The following is a 19,705-nucleotide window of genomic DNA, read 5'->3' as shown; positions in this document are numbered from 1 at the left end:
AGGTTGAAAGCTGTGGTCTAGGCGATCACTACGGTTACTGTTAGCGAAACTCCTTCATTTTATGATTCACTGTGCTTTGGCATGATAACTATTGCTAGATATTACAATTTCCTCAGTAATTGCATGCTCTTGAAAACTAGAAACCATCCCAAAAGACTGTTTCTATGCAGGATTGGAAAATTTTTCTATACTCTAAACATTCTGGATATGAGAATAACTTAAACCAATATCCAATTATATGGTGTTCATTTTGGTGTGACATATGCATTTAAATATAGAGCCACATAATTCTTAGAGAGGAACTATACTTTTGATTTGGAAACAATTATAAAATGAGGGAAATATGCTAAAAATGTATGGAAAATGCTTTAAATGCAATTATGCCTACTTTTATCTTGAATAAATGGATCAATAATTTACTAAAAGTTAATAAGCTTCATAAAGTGTATACCTTCTTATTAATAAACAGGTCATACACTGATTTATTATGAAGTAGAAGGGGCAGTTTTTAAAGATGGAGTCGAAATACTTTGACAAAAAATTTTTTTAAGATAGATTCAAGTGGGATAGCTATATATGTGTTGCCATTTCAATATAAAAATATAATTTGTTTAAACCCAAGTTTTGAAATGTATTGCTAGAAATTTTCACCATCAGCTTTTTACTAAACAGTTTTCTTTCTTGGAGTCAACACATTATCATTCCCTTTCATTTTGAATGCTTGAGAATGCGGCCCATATTATATAACTTAAAAGTACCAAGAAATGGGGAGTGGATATCAGGGGTTCAAGTGGGAAGAGAATGCTTTGAAAATGATGATGGCGGCATATGTGCAAATGTGCTTGACACACTGGAGGAATGTATGGATTGTGAAAAGAGTGCAAGAGCCCCCAATAAAGGTATTAAAAAAATACCATGAAGTCTAGAATGGACCCATCTACTCAGAGCCAGAAAGAAACAGTGTATCCCTCTAGGAAAACTGGGAGAAAGCCTCAGATGAATAATAATCTGGGAATTAATAGATTTTATGTTTTGCATTTTACAGACTAATGTGTTTGGGGGTATATGTTTTTGCAGACTTGGGATAGGCAGACTCTCTGCTTCTTTCAGCGAACCTAATAATAGAGAGACAAGAAGTACAGCTGACAGCTCCCAGCTCACATGGGTGCATGTAGGTGGAGCCGACAAAGGGTGTGCTGGTGTATGGGATGTCTGTAGGCCTAGTTATTTTTGAAAAGAATTTTTAAAATGACTTAATGCACAGAAAAGACACTGTGGAAAAGAAATATGTGATTCCCAGCATAATATCTATGTCTGCACCATCATTCTGTGTTTGCTTCTGACATCATCGTTCTGTTAATCTTATGATATCTGGAATACTCATCCATATTTCACTGTATTTGTTTGCCCTGCTGATGACAACCTAGACTTAATGACTCAGTGTGATTTGCAGACATTCCATTTATTATAGCATTCGAACTTATGACATTAGAAGAATGACGGGACTGCTGGAACAGTCCTCATGTTTCAGAAAACCTTGTTCCATGCTGTCTGGGAAGCTGTTTTGCTCCACATTAGCTGCACCACATATCAGTTTGCTTTACAAGAGCTCCCTGAAATCAATCAGACACGTGTGCCGGGCTTTCAAAGAATTTGGTACAGTAACAACAAGCAGTGAAACGTTTAGAAATAAAGCCAATACCTGATACAGGGGATGTGAACATAGTGACATATATGGGGGTGAAAACTAACTTGTAAGAGTTGATATGATTTCAAAAAATCAAGAGGCTTCATGAAACGACAGAAAAGTTGACATCAGAATGACAGCTCATTGCTTATTTTTCAACTCTGGGAAAGGCTAATTGCATAGGTTGGCATACATATTCCTCTCCATACCCCCTCCACCCACCCCACCCCCCCTGCCTGGGACTGAACAGCCTTTTCTGCTCATTTGCTCCAGAGTCTCATCCTGTTCTCTCCTATCAGATACATTCTTTTGAGTTGTTTATCTTGTTTTACACTGGGAAGAGCATATCAAGCCATACCCAATTATTCATATTATATATTAGTTTAATGTAGGTAAAGTCAATGAAGGGATAATAGCTCTGAAAAAAGAGGATACCAGAGATGTGTCCTCAAGAAAACACAGACACCAAGAGCTTCCTGAGAAGACGAGAGGCAGTCATTTCTGGGGAGTGCAGGAGTAAAAGATGAACCAAAAGACGGAGTTAAAGAATGGTGTCACTTACTTCCCAGTTTGGCCTGGGGCTGGGCAAGGTCAGCAATGCGATTACTGTACAAAGTCAGGTGAATTGACCCACTTTTCTAAAGATGCCATATCACATTTACATGCTCTTTCGCATCTAGCAACATTATTGTATTGGGTGCAAGACTTTCTAGCTGACACTTAAAGTTTAGTGATACTTATCTTGTGCTCAGAAAATAAACTCCCCCCCCCCTTACATAGACGTAAATATACAATTTTGTCTCATCTGGAATCTTACTTAAAGTCCCCTCCCCCTTTTAAGTCAGTGGGTTGGTTTCATGATAATAATATGAAAAATATAAACACCAGCCTGTATCTTGAAGCACTGCATTGAAGTATAGCTGCCATCAGGATGAATAATGAAGACATTATGTTTTAAAGCGTGTCAGATTCTCTTAAGAGTATCTTTCTTCTTTAAACTTTAATCAGCAGAGATAAATGTTTTTCATTTGGCCTTAACTGTTTGTCATGAGGAGATAAGAGACATACAACTAATGAAATAAATGGATGTAGTACTATGGCTAGGTAGAATTAGATTTATTAGTGTTGTCGTTGAAGGCATAACTGATTTCGTTTGGGGAGATTTTGGCATGGCCTCTTGTCAGCGTGGCAAAGAAAGGAGACTCCTCAAGTACTGAAATAGTCCCTTGGGTGAAGTTTTATGGAGTTGTCCCCCAATGCATTGTATTTCTTCGTACAATAAGTTATAATGAAGAGTATATGGAGTCATAAATATTAAAGATATCAGATCATGAATATTAAAGTTTTTGCTTCTGAAACCAAAAGGGCAGTGTGAGCTCACGTGGAAGTCCAGTGGTCACAGAGAAGCGTCCTACCGGAATCTCTCAGAAATAGCCTGCATGCGTATTTAACCCGATAGCTTTGGGCATTTAGACCATATCAATATTAACACCAAATCATACGTTTCTCCCTTCTTCAAGTTTTGGGGTCACTTTTAGTCCTGATAGTAACTTGGTTCACAATCTAAACACACACACAGGTTTGCTAAATGTAGCCTCTCGGTGCCTGGGGAAGAGTGGGTGGCAATTGGTGCAGTTTATAACACGTGTAATGATAATTAAGTTGATTGGTTGAACTGTATCGCTCCCCCCCCCTCTCCGCCCGTGCCCCACCCCCCTTTCCTTTTCTCCCTTTGCCTGTGGAGTAGTTCAGCTGGGGGTGGAAGGGTTCTCCTGCACCTTCCCCCATTCTAAGAAAACGTAGGTTGGTTCCATTTTTTATTGTTCTGCTGGACTGGGAAATAAACCATATGCTTTAGCATTATGAATAGCTAAACCAAGCTGAAAATTGAGCCAGGGCCTCTTTTCCCTCCGCCTACTGGACTTCGGGGTGGGGTTATTCCTCCAATGTTCCAGCAGACTTTGCATTAGCTTAATGCTCCTGCCCTGGGGCAAAGTCAGGGGTGAGGGGAGAAATGTCAAGGGCTCCAGAGCCAAGTGGGGCTGAGTGAAGTGTGGAGTGGGAAGCTGGCTTCTGAAACCCACCCCTCCCCTGGATACCAGGCAAAGGCAATGAGAGGCAGAACCAGCTGATGCCGCTGCTGCTGCTTCCCGTTTCCAGGGTGAAATTTTCACAGCAGCTAATTCTAAAGGGAGGGGAAAAAAATCCCCAACCAGCAGCGAAGAAGATCCTATCAACCAACCCAAGCAATGTAACCTTTTAGGAAAGCTTTTCAGAGAAATCCGCATTTTAAAAGCCAGCGTTCACGGCCCCAAATGCGGGGCGAGAATCAGAACTGGTATGAAAATATGAAAAGGCTCTTTACACCCTGAGTGTTTGAAACGATCCGATGAGCATAGGAAGTGGCTGCCAGCACTCTGGCGGCAGTTTGTGCCGCCGCCGTCGCCGCTGCCGCTGCCGCTGCCGTTCCTCGCAGAGGGCTGGACAGAGCTAGTCCCGATTTCAGCACCCTCGGCGTTGGACAGCTCTCTGCACGCCGCACCGCCGCCTGCTCGCTTTTTCCCACTCCGTCTTTGCTTTACTGGAGAGGCATCTAAATTACGTCCTGTCCAACAACAAGTAGATTTCCCCCCCTGTACGGGAATTACAGTAGACGATTCTCTCGATTAAACTGCATTTTCTTCTTTACGGATTTGGCCGTCAGGCGTATTTATCCCGATCTCCCCCCACCCTTTGCAGGAACGAATCTTTGGGAACGTGGTCCACCCAGGGATGTAAAACTGTGCTTACCGATGCATCCCATACGAAATGCTTATGTGATCGTCTCTCTACCTTCGCCATTTTGGCTCAGCAACCTAGAGAAATAGTAAGTAACAAAGGGAAAACACGGGTTTAATGCAAAGGCAGGGGCATTGTGGAGAGTGTTTCTCCAGGGAGCTGCATTTTAAATGGGGAAATGGAAAATGTTGCAGGGTGGCAAAACTGGGTTCCTCTCCTCCTTAGCTACTGTAGCTTGGTGAAATGAATTCTTGTTGGTGTGATATAACTATAGTCTACTCAATTTTGTGTTTTCTAACTTGAAATTTCTGCAGTATAGTTTTGAGAATGTACTCCAGTCATATTACTAATATGCTGCAAACTTTCAAATAAAAATAATTGCCAACTTAACCTTTATATTTAAACTGGAAAGCTATTCTGAGAAATTTGTGGAAATAACGTTGGTGGTAGATTGAAGACCCTAGACACGATAGCCAAACACATTGGATATCTGCATTGGATATTTTCAGTACAGGCATCCTGGGGGGGGGGGGCTAGGGGGAGTGGGGGTCATCTTTTGGTTAGCTCTCTCTCTCTCTCTCTCTCTCTCTTTTTTTTATTAAACGAAGTTTTCATGAAAGCATGGTCGTCAGAAACTGTAAAATAAATCCTTAAAAGTGTTTGGATTTATAGAACTAGTTTTAGGAAGAAAAAGCTATATAAGAATGCCTAAAAGAAAAATAATATATTCACCAAATAGATTTTGAGAAATTATTTCAAAAATTAAAGTACTGAAAAATAATTATTCAGATAAATGTGACTTTTATTCTAAATTTGGCCTAAATATGTATCACTTTTTTCACTTATTCTGGTGATTTAAAATACCTAGTATAATTTTGTATGTATAGCTAAGATTTTGGAACACACTTGAACACAGAATGCTCTCTTAAAACTTCCAATATTAAAAATATGGGAACAGATATTAGTAGTTAATTATATGTTCATATCTTAGAACAGAAACCTTCAGATCAATGAATGTTTGTGATATTTATGCATGTTTTAAAAGATATAAAGCTATTTTCAAGGTCATTTATTTGGGTACTGATACTGAAAACTACTTCAATATATTCTGTTAATGGGAAAATCATGAAACACATTTGCAGCTCTTGCATTTGAAATTTGATAGCCTTCTCTATCTTTAGGGGCCAAGCAAGTGACATTGAATGAAAGAATACTTAGAACCAAGTTGTCAAAACTAGGGAAGTTTGAAAAATTTACAATCTTTATGAACTAGATTTAGGGAACCTTATTTTCTGTCAACTGAAAGATTGAGATAGTTTTTAATGTAATACATATTGTGAAAGATTTGGGCTGTGATTAGTTAACGAAAAATGAATGCTCCTTCAAATTTCAGCTAGAGAACAATTTAACATGTGAAGGTTGACCACGTTGCAGCTTGTTCTTTATTTCAGACCACAGTCGGTAGATCATACACCACCATCAAGCCTGTACAACTCAGTGGCCTGTATTACTTCACAGTGGGAGCGAGAGGAGAGTTAGAATGAGTCATTTTAGGGGTAGGGAATACGGGAACTGAGTGGTGGCTCCATGTGTAATTATCTGGTAACTACAACCACAGTGTTGCCTATTTTAGAGTGATGCGTTATTGTTGCTTCACGGACATATTATCATTTTAATTTATAATATTTTCCCATCTTTGTTTTGTTCCATTTTAGATCATGGAATCCTCTGGTACACCTTCAGTCACCCTAATAGTTGGCAGTGGCCTTTCTTGCTTGGCCTTGATCACCCTAGCAGTTGTCTATGCAGCATTATGGAGGTGAGTAATCAATTGATACGCTTGAACTACAAGGTTTAGTTGTTCAGAGTTAAATTGGGGAATGTGATCATCATTATATGTTGTCTGTCCTCTTAATTTGATGAAAGCTGTATTTTTACAACAGTTGTAATTGTTTTGATTGAGCTGTAATAAACGAGCTGTGTTTACCTAATTTTTCTGTCTATATTTGCCTGTGTTGAGAAAATAAACAAAACACATGCACACACTTTTCTCAATTGATTCTAGCTTTCAACAAGTTGATTACCTCTAAGCATGCACTCCTAGACCCAATTGTCAGGTCCAGGTGTGGGTCCTATTGAACCAAATTTCTATAGAATTTGAGGGTTTGACTGAATATGTAATATAAGAAATATGGTCTCCAGTTTCCTAAATTTTGAACTCATGCTTTCTATATGTATTTGACAATGAATGAACCCTTCTGTAAGATTAAAGCGCCTACATAACACCATATTGCTCTAGAAAGGCCTCTTGGTTGAATACTTCGAATAAATCAGATTTTTGCAAATTGATAAATGAAGTCAGAAGAAAATGCATAAATTAGGAAAAAAAGGGCTGAGAAAAATTTGTATCTAAACTTTTGAAATTATATCTGATATTATTTAGAAATTGCTATTACTCAATATTTGATCTAGGACTCTATCTGTGAGGTTCTCTATAGCTACTCACATACTTATAATCAGTACAAAACCATATGACCAAACTTTCCAATGGGATTTTAAAGTTTCAAATGTTCAGTCTTTTTATGTTCATTTATTAATTAAAATATATTTTAAAAATATGTTTACTATGTCAGGAGGAATATAATTATTTATCATTTGCTGAATATTTAAACTACTAATATTGCAAAAACAAACATTTCTGCTCCAGAGATTTTCCAGTTATGTTAAATAAAAAATAAAGATTAAAAAAACTAATTATCTTTTAATAAGGAAAGAATGTTGAATTTATTATTTTTTGGTAAATCATTGTTTTTCATTTTACTATTTTGAAAAAAAAGTAATTAATTGTCAAGGGATATTTGAGTTGCCAAAGATATTAATATTTCTTATGCTTCATAACACAGCAAAGTACATGCACATGCTTGGCCCGTCTTCACAAATAGAATCGAAGTTCTTCCTCTTTTTGAAGGAGCCACCTTGTCATGGAACATTGACAAACTGGGAAACCTTAAGAGATATGGCCTATTCCAGGAAAAAACAAAAGAATGCTTCGTTTGCTGGTCATGTCATTGTAGACAATAGCTCATGGCACTGTCAACTAAGCATTGTCCCGTAAAGTAAGAGCAAGATGGGCAAAGTCTGGGAAGAAAACCTTTCCCTCTCACATTTCCTGAACAACACTTTCTGAAAACTGAGACAGTGTCCATAGGTCAGGATACCAGGTCATCCCAATGGCATCATAATTTATACTCACGAAAGTATTTAGAACAGCATTCCATTTCTTAGCACTAAGGGTACCAGCACCTTACTTTCTACCTTCTTCTTACCCTTGAATACCTATGGGGAACCACATAGGAGCACTACCAATGTAACTAATGGGCAAAATTTGTCTGCGAGATGCAAATTAATTAGTCCATAATAAATTTATCATATGTTTAGAGAAATGACCTACTATAACTGTTTTCTATGACTAACCAATTACCTTCAAAAGAGCTATCAAAATTTGACATGAATTGAGAAGTCTAGGGGAAAGTGTGAAGAAATGCACTGATTTGAGTTCCTTAAAGTGGGTGGTCGGAGACTCATTGCCAACTTTTCACATTACTCCAAAGTATGGGTCTAAAAGATCAGAAGAATCGAAGTAGTATTAATAGTTTGACAGAACTGTCAAGCCTCATGAATTATTACATGAATCTTATGTTCTATTTACAACTAGATTCTGTAGAGTTCTTTTGAGACATCAATGAAAAATTGAGCATGTTCTTTTAATAAATATATCGAAATCATGTATTCACAATTTTGTGTCAAGCCTCACACATGACATAAAAAGTTTTAAAAGTGGTGACACTTTAGAGCAATCTTTTGTATTGGTAGCAATATGACTTAGTGTTGATGACAATGGAGCCAGTTTAAGATTCCTAAAGGTGATCAATTCTAGAGATCTATTATTATGATTTTCCTATGTATGGAGCAAATAATGCCACTGAGACCCTTATGATAATTTCTGTGATGCCGTGAAGCCATTAATACCACCTATAAGATCAATTTTGTGTCTCCTTTAAACGTTTTGTTGCACCCCTAACCCACAGAAAGGAGCACTTCAATGTTTGATAGTATCGTCCGTGTTGCATTATGTAATCGATGATAGTTTTAGCACTAAGAATGCAAGGGTGAGACTAAGTAATATTTGAGGCCATCTTGTGTTGAGGCTCAGCCCAAGTTAATCCTTCGGGCTTTCTTCATGAAAAAAAGAGATTTCTAGTGTAACTATAAAATGTATTTGTATTTTTTCTCTTGTTTTTGTTTTGCTTTCTGATTTGAAATATGTGATGGTGTGTAGGCCTGCTGCCTAAATACTCCTCAAAAAGAGAGAGATTCACTTAGATGGATGTTTCTCTTTCCAAGACTGCCTCCAGTTCTTGGGCAGCCCCATCTAATGCTGCACAGGAGAGCCCACGCCTACTATGGATTGTTATTCCAGGGTCTAATACAAACTGAGCATGCTCAGACATACAGCAAATACAAGCAGGTCTTCCTGTTACTGTCACTCAGTGATTTACCACTGGGTACGGTAAAGCAACAAAGCAAAATAGTGGCTACCCTTTCAGGGTAAATAGCTGGTAGGACTTTTGATTCTGAGAAGTTTTCTCTCTGGCTTACATTCTTGGTGCACTTGAAAAGTTACAGAATAGACTGTATAGAAACATTTCTGCATAAGGGTAAAATGGGGCAAGGGCTGTGTAATTTTTCCATTTAGCGGCAAATTATTTGTGAATCATATTAGCTTTTAGAGAGCTATTGAATTTCCCCCCAATTTTCAGGAATTGAAATTAGAGTAACAGCCTGACTACATACAAATGTTTGAATGTTTGAAATAGTAGATGGGAGCAGGGGGAAACTGTTCATGGCTTCATGAGCGTGATGGTCTTTTTCTTTTAATAGTCGCCAATGATATTTTTGATTTCCTGTGGGATGTTTATTTTGTTCTTTTTGTGTTGCTGTGTCAGTTTCTGTTAGTTGATCCCCATGGTAATACTTAACCTGCTATGTACAGAATGCATGTGCCTGTGTCTTACCAAGGTGCATTATACTGGTTGACACATCAATGTTTCCTATTATTAATAAAAAAGATTATACAGAAAGCAGATGTGCAACTGAAGCTTAGGCAGAATTTGCCGCATTGTCCATTCAAATATCTAAGGAGAAAGTAGTTTGGAAGCACGTTCTGTGCCACTACTATACCATTGGGTCTTTGAAACATTTATTTAAAAATCTCGTTTCCATATTTTTCCCATGTGTTAGTTTGTTTTTCCCTTGATGTGATTTGTTGATTTTTCAAAATATAGAAAGATGTTTCTGTTGAATTTTGAAGTTGCACACTCTTTCTCTGGCTAGGTACATACGCTCTGAGCGGTCCATAATTCTGATTAACTTCTGCCTATCGATCATCTCATCCAACATCCTCATACTGGTTGGACAGACTCAGACGCATAATAAGGTAGGCATGATAATTAATCTAACTCCATTGGTGTGTTTGTGTTTTGACACAGAGCTGGTTATTGATAATCTGAACATTTATTCTAGATAAAATGAAGAATGGTTCAAATTCATTTTAAAATCAAGATGTTATTGGGTTATGAAAATCATTGTCTATACCCATCCAGAAATAGTCATTGGCTTAATTTCCTAGGGGTTGAGCAACTGTTCTTCAGAGCCCAAAATTTTTATTTTGTTTTTTTAAGCATGGTATGAAAGCTCTATGTGTTGAAAACCTGGAGATGTCAAATGTGCAAGGTTTGGTTATTTTGTGTTTGGGTCTGGTTAATTAACATATTGACTCTTACATTGCATACAGGATTGCTCTTGAGCATGAACCTAAAATATGCCCTATTCGGTACTGGAAGTGTGTATTAAGTGAAGTTACTGGAGGTTTTATGACTTTTTTTCCCCTTTATCAAGATGTGTTTTGGTACTTAGCCAAAATGGCAGTTTAACCGCATAGGCACTTTTTGTGGAATGTAAGAGTCCTATTTATGCGAATTGACTTGAGTTGAATAGCTGTCTTTTCGAGAAATGATGCTCAACTTTCTAAAATGTATCTCAAGAAACCCATTAGCGCAATCCCAGGTGGATTTACTCCACCCTTGAGGGGGTTTTGTTAAATACTGCCTTGATCATTTATTTGTCAGCTAATCACATGGTTTTAGGCCGGTTGTTGTTTTGCAAACATAGAAGTCAATAATTAAACTTTACAATATACATTAAAATTAACTTTTCAGCGGGTTCATTTAAGACGTTGGCTAGCAGTTCAGATTTTGGGTTGTCTGTTTATATTGCTAATCTACGTTCTGGATATCCCGCTGCTCACCCAAAGGAACTGGCTAGGGCCTAGAAAACGCTGGAGGTGAGTCTGCGGAAGATTCCATTTTGAGCCACATTGCTAGGAGGAGGCCACTAGCTCTTTAACAAGAAAACACAATCAAATAACTAATAAAGGGTGCAGAGGGGAGGTAAAAATGATCTTAATGAATTTGAGATTCAAATGCTTTATATTGGTTTTTTTCTTTACTGTGTCTTCCAACTTAAAGAAAGAAGATGAGAGAACCATAATGTCTAGTAAAATATATCCTAACTATATTATAAACATTATCTATAAATACATATGCATCAAATATAGATACATATATATGCATTTATAGATCATGTTTATTATATATATAATGAGTCCTGATGGAGTAGGGGGTTACCAGCTGAGCTGCTCACCTCAAGATCAGCAGTTCTAAACCACTAGCTGCCTTGCTGCTGTCTGGGAAAAATATAAAACTTTCCACTCCCATCAGGGGTAGAGTCTTGGTAACAACCCATAGAGGTAGTTCCACTCTACCCTGGAGGGTTAAGGGCTCTCCACCAGGTGGATTTGACTTGGAATCATTTTGAAATAAATGAATCAATGACGGAAATACATGGGAAATGGAAACAGGGAGAGGATGGTTCAAAGGTAAGGGGAGCCTCTAGTGATTTTGGAGGAGGGGACAGAAAAGCACCAATTCCGCAGTGGTGGACCAAATACGGGGCACATGGGCATGGCCTGGGCGGGTTAGGGGAAGGGAGAGCGAGAGGGAAGGAGCTCAGCAGCTCGAAGCAGAGAAGCTAATACTGTAGGTCCTGAGGACCTTTAGGCTGCTCCTGCCACCACTTAACTCTTCCGTGGTCTCATGGGCTAGACTTTAGATCCCTGAGAAATGCTCGTTTCTTGATTCATGCTCACAATTCTTTTCCTTTAAATCTCCATCCAGAAAGGGAGGCTTCCCCCGAAGCAAAATATATCAGAATTCAAGTCAAGTTTAGCCCAAAGTTTTAGGATTTTTTTTTTCACCCAGAGCCTCCTTTCTTCCCTTTTGTAACACTTCAGACACTCTTAAATAATTCCTGGTTAGACTATGCAAATCCGCATCATCGTCAGTCGAAAATATGCTTTCAAAACTATTTCATACTGTGTGGCAAAGTTTTTATAGGTTCTGAGCCAATTATGGAATATGGAATTTCCAGCAAGGTTCACTACTGCACATTTATAGTGATCCAAATCAGTGCCATCCAAATAGAAATGTAATGCAAATGATAAAGCCACACTTCATATGTAATTTGAAATTTTCCAGTAGCCATATTAAAAGAAAACCTTTTTAAAAAGTAAGTCCATTTTAACATTTCAATATACTCCAAATGTTATTGTTTTAACATATACTTGATATGGACAATATGAACATTGAATTTCATAATTTTTCAATTAAGTATTTGAAATCAGGTATACATTTGACCTTCACACACATCTCAATTTGGACTAGCCACATTCCAAATTCTCAACAGGTGCTTGCATATAGTGGCTATCCTATTGGACAGTATAGACTATAATTATTTTCAGGAGCTCAACCAGTCTTGAGAAATTACATCGTGCCTGCCCAGTTTGGCCTTCGCAGAATTTCAGTGCCCTCCTTCCTAGTCAAAATGTCTTTTTGCTACATGCAAAAATTGTGAATATGCCTCAAAGATGGGATAAGATGTGTTGAGTTGCACTTTTCATTTCTGATCATGAGGAATGGCTGTTATATTCTTATTATTTAAAAATCAAAAACAAATCCATTAACGTGATTTGCTTTACAGCACGGTGGTTTTGTGAGAGATGATAGGTTATGGTGACGCTAAAGAAAATGAGACATCAATGCTTTTCTCTCATGCTATGATGCTATGGACATTTTACATGAACTGTTTGGAGCAGAGGAACGAGCAAGAGAGCACATTTGTGATGAAAAGACTAAAAGGGGCAAAAAAGGCAAAACCCTAGTATGCACTGCTAGGCACTCTCAGAAATAACAAGGTTCTGGGGTTGGGGGAATCATATGTTTCATTATGATCTGTGTATTGAATTGAATTAAATTAATTCCCTTTATTTCCTACATGAGATTTTGGTGTGTGAAAGGGTATACATGTTTTATTGTAGAGGTAGGAATGCTTAAAAAAAAACAGGAAAAATGTATAATGTGTTACCCGTGTGAAATGAGGATCTGCATAAACTCCGGGATGCATTAAAGAAGTGCATAGTAGTGCTCAGTGGCGGCTTGTGCCTAGGACCTCTTCACCGCTTGATTAAACTCTCCTCTGTTAATGGGGTCAATGGTTGGAATCCACTGGCTGCTTTGTAGGAGAAAGGTGGGACTTTCTGCTCCCTTACAGATTTGAGCCCTGGAAAGCCATGTGGGGCAACCCTGCTCTGTCCCTTAGGGCTGCTATGTGTCAGAGTCAACCTGACGACATGGAGTTGGTTTGGTTTCCTTTGGTTTGGTTTATTGAACACCTTTACTGCTAGTGTTGCCATGGGATAAACACTGGGCTGCTTACTACATGGGCTGTCATTCAAATCCAACAGCCACACCCTAAGAAAAAGATGAGGTTGTCTGAGCCCTGGTGATTTATTCTCAGAAACCTTGCGCAGAGTCACTGTGAGTGGGAATCTGCGAGATGGCAAGTGGGTTTGTGTGGGGTTTTGCTGTCGCAGGCATTCTGTCATCAATCAGTTCCTGCTAAGTTTTGATTTATGCTTTAATACTTGCAACATGGAAAAGTGGAACCATTCCATAGAGCTTTTTGGTCAGCAAGTTATTTGAAACTGTCTGAGAGTTGTCCTGTGTGAAAACTGCTATTTGCTGCTGATGTTCAGCATAGTTTTGAAGGGCCACACAGGGCTTCCTCGCTGAAATGAGTGTTGAAATAGAACTCACCTGATTGTCTCACTACTGTGTATCTCTGCTTACTTTTTAGTTTGGATGGGAACAAGGTGAAATAATCCATTGTTTAAGATATGATGTATTAAAATATTTAAACTGTAGATTCATTTGCCATAGCACAGTAAGGAATCCATGCAAGTTATTATATCTCCTTTTTAAATGCAGTTGTAAAATTTAATTACAGTTCACTTCATTATATTTTGAGCTTTCTTTTTGATGTAACATTACTCTTTACTCTCTTTATGCATTTAAATTTTCAACTAAGGTATTTCTCTATCTTAAAGGTTGCTTATTAGTAAAGAGTTTTCTTTGCACCTACAAGTATGCACATATCTTTTGATGTGACGTGTAAACTATTTTGGGAGCTACTGTTTTGCATAAAGCAAAGGTTATCTTTGGAACAAATAAATTCAGAGCCTAATATTTTCTTTAATCTTCTCTGCTTCTTCCCAAAAGGCTTTGAAGTGATTTGCTGTATTAGAGTTCACACACCACTCCTTCTCCCTAACCAAAGCTAAGTTCTGTCAAACAATGGTTTTGGTGTTGCTCTTAGATAACATCGACACGCGTGATGTTGGGGATACTGTTCTCTCCCACGAACCCACTACCAAGTTATAATGAAGGCAAATCTAAGTCCAGATTTTGTCATGCATATTGGTATCTATAGAAGCAGTGATTATCGATCAAATAAGGAATAAAATCTGTTCTGTAATTCAGTGAACTCTTGGGCCTTTGTCCTTTAGATTTGTTAACTTCAATCTGTAGGAAACATTCTCTTGAGATGGACATAGCCATAATGTAGACAGGATTTTGTGTCTTTGGGTCAGCATCACCCAATCAGAAATCTTCCTAAACTAATGATTGGGCACAGAATGATTAAGGACAAAACCACGGACCCCATCCTTAAGAAGTGCAGTATATAGGCTTCAGGGAAATCAATCACACAAGCAATTCAAGAATAAAAAGTGTGTATCTATATGACTCAATCCACATATCCTCAATACCTTTATTTTACATAAAGAGATCCATCAATACATGATCATCGTAATTAACCACCTATTGCACCATGAAAGCCTCATCTTTTACATCCAATTTGATAACGGATCGGCTGTGGCAAATGCGCATAGATCAGCGGGAATTGTAGCGTCCACTTGAAATGGAATGCCAGAGAGTCAACCTAGTCAGTATGTTTCTGGATACTCCAAGAATTAAGGTAAACTCACTGGTATACACGGACCTACTGAGAATACCAATGTTTAATAAAAATGATAAGCCCTCTAACATGTTCATGAGAAATGTGCAAAACAATGGAATCACATAAGAGAGGAAAGTTAGATACCAACTTCAGTTCTCAGAGGTCCAGAGACCAAAGAAACGCCCTTACTGATAGATAAAGTCATGGAAGCCTCCACATCTGAGAGTATAGACACACATTCTCCTTAGCACTGGTTAGGAACCATTTATGTCATATGTCTTTAAGTATGGCACACTGATTTATGGGAAGGGCTGTGTTCTGTTCCCAAACATCCTTTCAGGGTGTTTCCATCACCATGGTTGAGAATGTCTGAAAGCTAAGCCATGGCAGCAGGCGACACGTCCCTTAAGTTAGACTGCCAGGCCTTTTCGTGGCATCACAGTAACAGAAAATATTTTTACTGGTGTGTTTCCAGGGGTACGCAGACAGCTTCTCCAAGCGGTGTGGGGAGGCGAGAAGATTGGCCTGTCACTCTCAAAAGTAAATACTTCAACAAAAATCATTTCTCCTAGCTGCCTTCACCTCCCTGTCTTCGGCAGCGTCCTCTGTCTGATACAGGCTGGCCTCTGCTGGCACGTTCTTTGAACTACTTTACTTCCCCGTGATCAAATCTGAAGGGAACCTGCGCTTTCTCTGCTCCTGTGCAGCCTTTCTATCAGCAGGACGCTGCTCCAGCCTCGTCAGATGCTGGTTTCTTCACTCCTCTTTGGCTTTCTCTGGGCCTCCTCTGTCCCAGCCCGTCATTAAATGTTAGGGCTAACCAATGGTCTCTGTTCTGGAGCACTTCGTCAACCTCACATCATCTACACAAGTCCCCTTGCTGATGACGATGTCAACTTGGGGACAGCATTTGACCTCCTGCTAATGGCCTCTCTCCTCTGCAGGGTGTGTCTGAGCCTGGGTCGTCCTTGTATCTTTTAAGGTTTAATACACGTTCTCCTTAAGTTAAAAAAGGAAACGATGCTATGTTTTCATCTTGTGGTATATTTAGAGATCATCAGTAAAGGTGAGCCAAACTAGAGGGCGGTGGACTCCTAATGGGAAATTTGTTTTTGTGTGTCGCTGTTGGCAGCATTGTGTTTTAAAAAGAAAGCCAACCTTGAGTTTCAATACCTTTAATTCGCCTGTTACTACCATGTCTTTCTTTGGTCATAGACACAGCTGCTTCACCCATTTACTTACACGTGTGCTCTCTGAAGACATGTGTGCTTTCCACTTCTCTGAAGGAATATTGAACACGCATATACAGTCACCTGTGTTTTCCGCCTGATACTGTCTGAATCAGTCAGCCCTCTTGCATTGATAGTCATTGCTACTTGCTTCTCTTATGGTTGTTGTTAGGTGCTAGTGTGTCATTTCTGAATCATAGCGACCCTATGTACAACAGTCATGTACCATCCTCATGATTATTATTACGTGTGAGTCCATTGTTGCATCCAGTGGCAATCCATCTCACTGTCTTCCTGGGAGACAGCTCTTACTCGAGTTGTGATGGTTACCAGCAGGTGATTTGGCCACATAAGCATCCATAGTCCGTAATCTCTGGCTCGTGCAAATAGTTAGTATGCTCTGCTCCTATACAAAAGGTTGGAACCTTGAGTTCACCTTGAAGTGCTTTAGAAGCAAGGCTTGAGAATCTACTTTTGGAAAATCAGCTCTTGAAAACCCTGTGAAGCACAATGCTATTCTGACACACGTGGGTCACCGGGAGTCACAGTTGACAACTAAAAGAGTAGTTTTTGTTTGTTTGTTTTTCTTTAATTCTAAATGTGCTATTTCCCAGTTCAAAAACCTTGGGCAAGATTCACAGCCTCTCTAGACGTTACATGTATCTTAGTGTGCTCATTCCAGTGTTGCTATGGAATTTTAAAAGGACAGAACATACAGAGGTCCCTCAGCACCTAGTACTTTGTAAGCCTTCATCAAGTAGTAACTATGATGATGATGATGATAATGGTGATTCCCAGCTGTAAATCTAGTTCCCAACTTCTCTTCTGAGCTTCAAATGTTCTGTGTCCAGTTTTCTCCTCATTGTTAAATTCATCATGCCCCCATCCCATCTCAACTCCAACAAATTAGGTATAAATCAAGTATATTTCATGTAGCCTCCAATCCAGTTACACACACTAGAATTCTAAGTGCTATCTGATATGTCTCCATCTCCCTCATCAAACAAATCTAATAAATCACACACTCATGTCAATTTCTTGATTCAGTCAGCTCTTCATCATCTTCAGCAGTCCACTGCGGCCAGCATCTTTAACCTAAGCCTCCACACTAACCAGAGGGATCACGTTTACACTGGGGTCAAACACAAGCAGGGAACCACGTTTGATGGAAGTGTGAAGATCCCCGTGTGCTGCTTTTGTCACACTGATCTACTAGAGCTCAGGAGTACTTCATGGTCAAGGAAAGTTCTCTGCAGATACAGAACTTGAGAGGCCACTGAGCTGTACCATGACTCTAACCTCACCAACTTCATCATCTTGTTCTTTGATTTGCCTTTTACAACAGGGGCAACACCCACCTACTTAGTCTGTCAAAAAACCTCCATGGGTTCTTTTTCCATGCTGCCCTTCATGCCGGAAAACTGGATCTATTCTCCACATCCTGGACCTCCCAAAACCTTCATCTGGCTCCTGCTCAGTCTCTGACTCTCAGCTCAGCCCTTGTCCCCTCTAGGACATGTTCTTCCTTCTTCATTCTTCGGCATAGCTACTCTGGGATTGGTGAACACCAGTGCACACCCACTGTATTGTATTATGTTACATATTTTTAATAATTCTAAGTGCTTCTTCAAGGAGTCCTGGTGGTATAGTAGTGACTTGTTGGGCTTTTATCTTCATGGTCAGCAGTTTGAAACCACCAGCAGTCCTTCCGGGGAAAGACCGGACTTTTTACTCCTGTAAACAGTTACAGTCCCAGAAGCCCACAGAAGATTGCTATGAGTCAGCATTGACTTGATAGCAGAGAGTTTACATACTTCTCAGGGCAGAATTATTTTACATTCATTCTTAACCTCATTGTCCGGCAAATAGTCTGAGCTTAGTAAGCTTAGTATAATAATTGACTATGAGAATGAATGGATGGATGGAGTCACTTGAATCTATAATTTGACCTTACACTTTGGAGTTAGTAAGGGGCATTATTTAGTTTTATAAGAACAAGGGACCTCCAATCTTGACAGGGTCCAAGTCAAAATGGTGTTAAGGCTTTTCCTGGGGTCTATTCCTGGTAGCGTTGTGGTTACAAATTGGGCTGCTAACAGCAAGGTCGACAGTTTGAAACTACCAGGCAGCTCCTCAGGAGAAAGATGGGACTTTCTATTCCAGTAAAGAACGACAATCTCAGAACCTCACAAGGGCAGTTCTCCCCTGTCCTAAAGTGTTGCTGTGAGTCAGCATCGGCTTGATGGCAGCGATTTTATTGTAAGCTCTAAATGACTGATCTGGGTCCTGGGTTTTAGTTAAGAAGACTGTAGAATCTAACAGGTGTGATCTTCTTACTTGACAAGTCATGCAAAAGCAATGTTCCTAACCTTCCAAAGAAATGTACTTACGTAAATATCATTCCTCTCATAAAAGTTATATCCTGGCCAATGATGTCTAAAATGTGTGTTTATTATATTTCAAATGTGTGCATGATCCACATGGCTGAATCGAAAATTTCCTATTGAGAATTTTTAATATCTAGCTTAACGGCTGACAGTGATTTTTTTTAAAAAGAATGTGAAGATAATAAATTTATGCGTGATTCATTTGAGCCCATTTTGAAGTACTTAGTCACTCCACCAGCATTCTTCTAGATTAAAAAAACCACGGAACAGACTGGTTGCTAGTTCCTTCATTTTCCCCAGACTCTGGATTTTGAAGGCTTATTTTATCCTGTTAGATTGAAGTTAACCAAGCAAGAGGCAATGCAATGGGGAAACACTTTTGGCACAAGGTAACCTTCTCGTCACTGATTAATAAAAATTTTTAGTTTGTGCGTATTTAAGTCAGCTCCATATAAGGTAAAAATTGATATGTTGGATTGGTTTGGTATAAGCAAAGGGAATGAAAAGAGAATTATTTGAGAATCAAGAGTTACTGAGTTAGCTGACATTTAAGGAGTCAAATAACTTTGGGTAGTAAATGACTGTTCTTAGGTCAAATTCTTAGTCTAAACATTCAACAAGAGCGAACCAAGTCTCCACCTTGTATGCTAGTAATTGCTTTGGGAGCATCGGGCACCCTGGTTCCCTTCTGGTCATTTATGTGTAGGTGGTTGCAGAAGTGCCCTTGAGACAACGTAAAGAACTACTTTTTAGAAAATTCCCTAGAATTGCTAATGTCCACTCTCTATTCCCACCACCGCAGCTTTGGACCTCAGTTTCACTTGCATAGGGTTTTATCTTAGAAAATAGATAGACACTCAGACTTCTCATGTAGGAACACATAACCTTCATTCAGAACCACAAAATTACAATTAATTATTACAATGTTAATGCAATGCTTAGAGTTCAAAGCTTTAGAGTTCAGACTGTCACCATTGACAAGATCTTGGGAGGAAAGCTTAACTGTTACTCAAGCTCATTGGAGGTCCCTAGGCACAAAGATTCAAAGTCAACAGTCACAAACAGTGTCTCAGTCCTGTCTCTGCCTACTTGCCCTCTGTGAGTATGTCAAAATTTGGGGTTTATGTGAATTTGTCACCTTGGCTACACAG

The 19,705-nt window shown here is 39.0% G+C and overlaps 1 protein-coding gene across 1 annotated transcript in view; it reads left to right on the top strand.

The window, feature by feature from the left end:
• ADGRB3 (adhesion G protein-coupled receptor B3) overlaps nt 1-19,705 on the top strand; it is a 796,551-nt gene that overhangs the window by 634,082 nt on the left and 142,764 nt on the right. The window contains exons 16-18 of the mRNA XM_075554045.1: nt 4,427-4,553; nt 6,181-6,284; nt 9,860-9,962. Of these exons, the coding sequence (XP_075410160.1) occupies nt 4,427-4,553; nt 6,181-6,284; nt 9,860-9,962 (334 nt within the window). The remainder of the gene's footprint in view (nt 1-4,426; nt 4,554-6,180; nt 6,285-9,859; nt 9,963-19,705) is intronic.

This window comes from Tenrec ecaudatus, chromosome 7, assembly GCF_050624435.1.
Source record: "Tenrec ecaudatus isolate mTenEca1 chromosome 7, mTenEca1.hap1, whole genome shotgun sequence".
NCBI classification, from domain to species: Eukaryota; Metazoa; Chordata; class Mammalia; order Afrosoricida; family Tenrecidae; genus Tenrec; species Tenrec ecaudatus.
The sequence above is the reverse complement of the archived record's forward strand: the minus strand, read 5'-3'. Positions and strand labels throughout refer to the sequence as shown.